The sequence below is a fragment of the Elgaria multicarinata genome, chromosome 3 (assembly GCF_023053635.1).
Source record: "Elgaria multicarinata webbii isolate HBS135686 ecotype San Diego chromosome 3, rElgMul1.1.pri, whole genome shotgun sequence".
Classification (NCBI taxonomy): domain Eukaryota; kingdom Metazoa; phylum Chordata; class Lepidosauria; order Squamata; family Anguidae; genus Elgaria; species Elgaria multicarinata.
This window is the reverse complement of record NC_086173.1, coordinates 20,830,429-20,835,535: the sequence shown is the minus strand read 5'-3', so window position 1 is coordinate 20,835,535 and position 5,107 is coordinate 20,830,429. Positions and strand designations below refer to the sequence as shown.

Sequence of the window (5,107 nt, the reverse complement as noted above, 5' to 3'; positions counted from 1 at the left end):
AGTGGCAGAGAATACAAATTCGGCCCTCGAGCCCTGTCCTAGAGGTTCGAACATGCACTGAGCATTTGTGTTTAATATTTGGCAACGTTATATGAAATTATCTATAACAGCCTTCCCCAACCTGAGGCCTTTCAGATGTGTTGGAATGCAACTTTCATCCCTCTAGCCACTGGGCATCCTCACTGGGAATGATGGAAGCTGCAGTCCAACACATTTGGAGGGCCCCAGAAAGGTTTATATATAACATTAGAATGGTTCAGAAGGGTAGATATACTGTATAACATTATTTTGCAATTGATTTTGAAGGTCCCCCTTATCTTTTCCTTTTGGTTCTTTCTTTGGCATATCCTGTTCCTCCCCCTCTGCTCTTTGCTACCCCTTGGCTGGAAGCATATCCTCTTGCATTGTGCATTTCTGCTCATGCTTCATCCATTATGTTGTGTGTTTTCTCATGTTATCTCCTCTACTGTCTAGGGACATGGTCCATGATCCTTCAATCAACTATACCATGGTGAATGAGTTCATCCTATTGGAGTTCACCAGTCACCCAGTGTTGGGCCGCCTGCTTTTTGGACTCTTCCTGATTATGTATGCAGTGACACTGGCAGGCAATGGACTGATTATGGCTGTGGTGTGGGCTGATCCTCTCCTCCATACACCCATGTACCTCTTCCTGGGCAGCCTCTCATACTCTGAGACAGCCTACACTTTGGTGGTGATCCCAAGGATGCTTTGTGACCTGATAGCCCCCCAGAGGCCTCTACCTTTGGCATCATGTGCCACACAAATGTTCTTCTTTGTGGCCTTAGGTGTGACTGACTGTCTGCTGTTGACCGTCATGGCATGGGACCGCTATGTGGCCATCTGTCACCCACTGCACTATGGGACCCTCATGAGACAACAGATGTGTTGGGGCCTAGTGATGGGCTCGCTCTGTGGTGGTTTCACTCTTTCTTCCTTCCTCACTGGCACAGTTTTCTCCCTGCCATTTTGCGCACCCAAATATATCCCTCATTTCTTTTGTGACATTCCTCCTGTGCTGAGTCGGGTCTGTCCTGGCCACGGAACTACTGAAGTCATAATTATCACCTTGGTTGCCATGGTCCTCATTGTCCCTTTCTCCTTCATCATGCTCTCTTATGGGTGCATTTTGATGGCTTCTCTGCACATGCGCTCCGCTCAGTGCTGTCGCAAGGCCTTCTCCACCTGTGGAGCTCACTTGACAGTGGTCTTCCTTCATTATGGATGTGCCATCTTTTCATATGCTAGGCCTAAAGGCAGCTACGGTGACGGCAAGGACCATATCTTTGCAGTGTCTTACACTGTTCTTATTCCCATGCTCAACCCTCTCATCTACACTCTAAGGAATAATGAAGTCAAGGGAGCACTTAGGAAGGTAATGACCTGGCGCCTCATTCTTCATGAGGGATAGCCTCATGATATCTGACCAAAAAATGGACGCAAGATATACCTGTATAACACATCTGGTTTAAATTGGATGTCTGCAGAGTTATGACTCTACCGTCGTCACATAGACACAAGTTTAAGACTTTCCTCTTTAAGCAGGCATTAAACCTTTAATCTGTTGCTTTATCGGTTTTACTGCTGGCTCTTCAAGGTTTTCAGTATTTTTAATCTTCTTAATGTTTAAGCTGTATAAGAATGTGGTGGTGTAAGACTTGAGAACTACCAGACCGATATTGCTCATTCTTGTTTTAAACTGAAGCTTGAGCAGTGTACGTGTGCAGAAAATTTTGAAAGTTTGAAAAAGTTCAAAGCTTGAGCTTTAATAGCAATTTATTTCCTTCATGTTAAACATGCACAGCAGCCCCTCCATCAATGCAATGACAATGCAGCATGAAGGCACAGCTGAGGGGTAAGGCTGTTGCCACCAGCAGGAAGGGGAAAGAGGATAGAGGCAGCTCATTGGGGCCTGCGAGGGAAAGGGCAGGGCTGTGCTGCATGCATGTTACAGAGGGGGTATTCATTATTCATGAGTCATATCTGCATTATTCATAAGTCCCTCTGTGGTGAGGGGATTGAGGGGGAAAAAAAGTGGGAAATGAAGAAGTGAGCACGACTACTAGCACCCATGGTGACACAGGCTTTACACTAGTATTATATTATTTTGATACTTGCGTTGAGTTGTTATTTGGTTTTATGATTGTAAACCCCTGAGTGGTATGCAAAATATAATAAATAAATAAATAAATAGTTGAAGATCAAGAAGAAATTTGTTCTACGCTCCTTGGTTCAAGGTAAATGCAAAGAGAGCCTCTTCTAAAATTGCTCTTCTAATGCAGTAATTTACAAAGAGGACCATGAGGAGACATTTGATTCTTCCTGATAATTACTCAAGTCCTGACTGAAGGGACTCTGCATGTTGGCTGGAAAGATCTACCAGCAAGATCTAAGCAACTGTCCTGGTTGCACAGGAAGGAGCTGGTACCCAACTTCCATAACTTCTACGTGTTTGACAAAGTGCTAAACTATGTGTGTCAGACCATGGTGTGTGAAGGCATATGAGGTTACCACCTTGCTGAAGCTAAGCAGGTGTGGAGCTGGGCAGCACTTGGAGGGGAGACCACTTAGGAATATCATGTAGCCACTCTGAGTTCCACAATGGAAGAAATGGGGGGGGGTAGCAGTGTAAGAAATAAATTTTCCATTGTAGCTGAAGGGGGAGGGAGTGAATCCCTATGTCCTTTAGTAGACAGATGGGTAGACTTCAGACATGTCAGGACTTCCGGGAAAATGGCGTTGGAGGCTGCAGTGCTGTGTGAGTCTCCGCGACTCAATAGAATTTAGTTTAGAAGTTTTACTGTTTTATTGACCTATTTTAAGCAGTTTTATTGTTTTATTGTTTTACTCTTTCACTTGTTTTTAATTGCCCTTACTGCCTCTGCATTTCCAGCTTGCAGTTTTGCAGCTCTTGACGTGCTGCCTCCTTCCTTGAACTGCAAACTGCTTTTTACCAAGAATTTAATTAACACTTGGCAGCTTTCGAGTATTAGTTGCCACTCCCTGAAAGGGGTTTTAAACTTTTTAGCAGGGTGGACTTTTTTTAGCTTGCTTACCTCTTGGTCATTTGACTGACCATGAGAAGGAAACGAGTTTTATCACCTCCACAAAATGCAAGTAATGTGCCTCGTGCCAAACAGTGCAGGCTCGACAGTTTTATTGCTCGTCAGCCTCCTCATGCCGTCTCTGCTGCTTCTCCGAGAGATGAAATCACGTTGTCTAACAGATATGCTCCTCTGGCCGAGGGAGGCGAAGTTACCGGTGAGTCTATCTTAGGGGACGCTGGCATTTCTCAAACAAACCAGCCAACTGGCAAATCCACGGAAAACTCCCAAAGTGAAGCTTCTTCCTTTGAATTACTGGCTGAGCAATGTTTTCTAACAGCGAGGACACTCCAATCGATTAGTTCTAACTTAGAAACTGTGCTTAGCTCTTTAAATAAACTGTTGATGTGGCTCCCAGAAAAGCTTCTCTGCCAAGGCATCCAGGCTCAACCTCCACCACGCCCTCCCCGTTTAGATCTGGTCTTCAAACCTCACTGCAATAATGGAGGCTGTTTATCTACAGCTCCCAATAGTGGACCAGATATTGGAATAATAGAGCGAAAAAATGGTGGCCTAGTTCTTCAGCCCTGCTCGATGGTTATAGATGTACATCCCTATGGAGGACAACACCCATTTTGGGCATCAGTTCAAAGTGCTAACTTAAACCTCAAATGGCTGCTAAATATTCAGCCATCATATTTGTTGGCTGTGGAACTACTTTTCTCTTCACCTGTTTATAAGAGGTACCTATTGAAGTTTACTAATCCTACCACCCCAAATTTACTAATGAAGGAAAAACTTTTTCTGCACACTGTGGGGATCTACCCATCACGGCTTTTTAAAGATCTCCAGGTTAAACCATTAATATCCATCAAAAGCCGCTCTAATTCTACCCTCCAGCTGCAGTGTAATGCCCCCAAACTGAGTAGCAGCAAATCCATGGCTTTTTCAACTGCGGTGACTGAAGAAGTAGATTTACCACACAAAAGCTTTATACCATCCTCCTGCCTACCGTGTGAAGACCAACCTCAAAGCATTCAGCAATCTCCGAGCAGGCCCTCCGACTCCCTTATCTTGGAACAGGAACTGTCTCCTGATTCACCTCATTCGGGGGTGGAGGGCGATTTCTTTTGCGCTCAGCCCTTGGTCGAAGGGCAACATACCATCTCTACCCTGCAAGATCTGATAACTTTTGGCCAAGACACTCCTGTGAAAGTTGACAATGTTCGTCCGACGTCGTGCCTCTATCCAGGAGTGCTGCATGCATCGGTGGGGAGCAAGACGTCATTCATCCCATCCTGCCAACTGCCACAGCTGTCTGGAGGGCCACCCAATGCTAATCAAGTAGGGCCGACATCAGAGTTAATATCGCCCAATATCATCGATTCCGACCCACAGCTTCCATCGAACCACATGACAGCAAAAAGGAATGGCTGCATTCAGAGGGACATGGATGGATCACTGATCGGGATTACCCCACTGGATTGATGCCAGTGGCCCCAGGGTGATTCCTACCTCAGGATCATATCCTGGAATATTGCAGGCTGGGCAAACAAACGTTGGGATAGCTGCTTCTGTCAATATATCTCTTGCTTTGATGTGATCTTGCTTCAGGAAACTTGGGCCATGGACACTGTTGTTGTTAATGGATTTTCCTCCTACTCTTTGAATGCTCACCGGGTAAATAAGAAAGGCCGTCCAAGGGGTGGCCTTGCCATTCTGGTGTCCTCTTCACTGATAGCTAAGGTTACTGAATTAGAAAACTGTGAACAACTGGTGTTTGGAATTTGTTTGGAAATTAATGCTAGTCACTTTATTTTTGTGAATGTTTATATCCCTCCTGCTAAATCCAATGAGCAGATCAAGAAACTCTGGCATAAAGTAGAGAGCTATTTATCCACTCAAATTATTAGGTTCCCTGATGCATATCTATATATTCTGGGTGACTTTAATGCCAGGATTGGCTCCAATAACAACGATCTAGAAGCAAGATACCCTATCTTGAGTGAACTTAGGGAAAATCGAAATTTTCCACACAGAAA

General features: G+C 44.8%; 1 protein-coding gene across 1 annotated transcript; it reads left to right on the top strand.

The window, feature by feature from the left end:
- The first annotated feature begins 478 nt into the window (after positions 1-478).
- Positions 479-1,432, top strand: LOC134393952 (olfactory receptor 10R2-like). Its single transcript, XM_063118977.1, has one exon. It carries the CDS (start codon positions 479-481, stop codon positions 1,430-1,432), a length of 954 nt encoding a protein of 317 aa, XP_062975047.1.
- Positions 1,433-5,107: the final 3,675 nt, after the last annotated feature.

Bases quoted from the DNA above. Each gene is read 5' to 3' on its own strand.
- LOC134393952 (XM_063118977.1), top strand. From the start codon at position 479: ATGGTCCATGATCCTTCAATCAACTATACCATGGTGAATGAGTTCATC.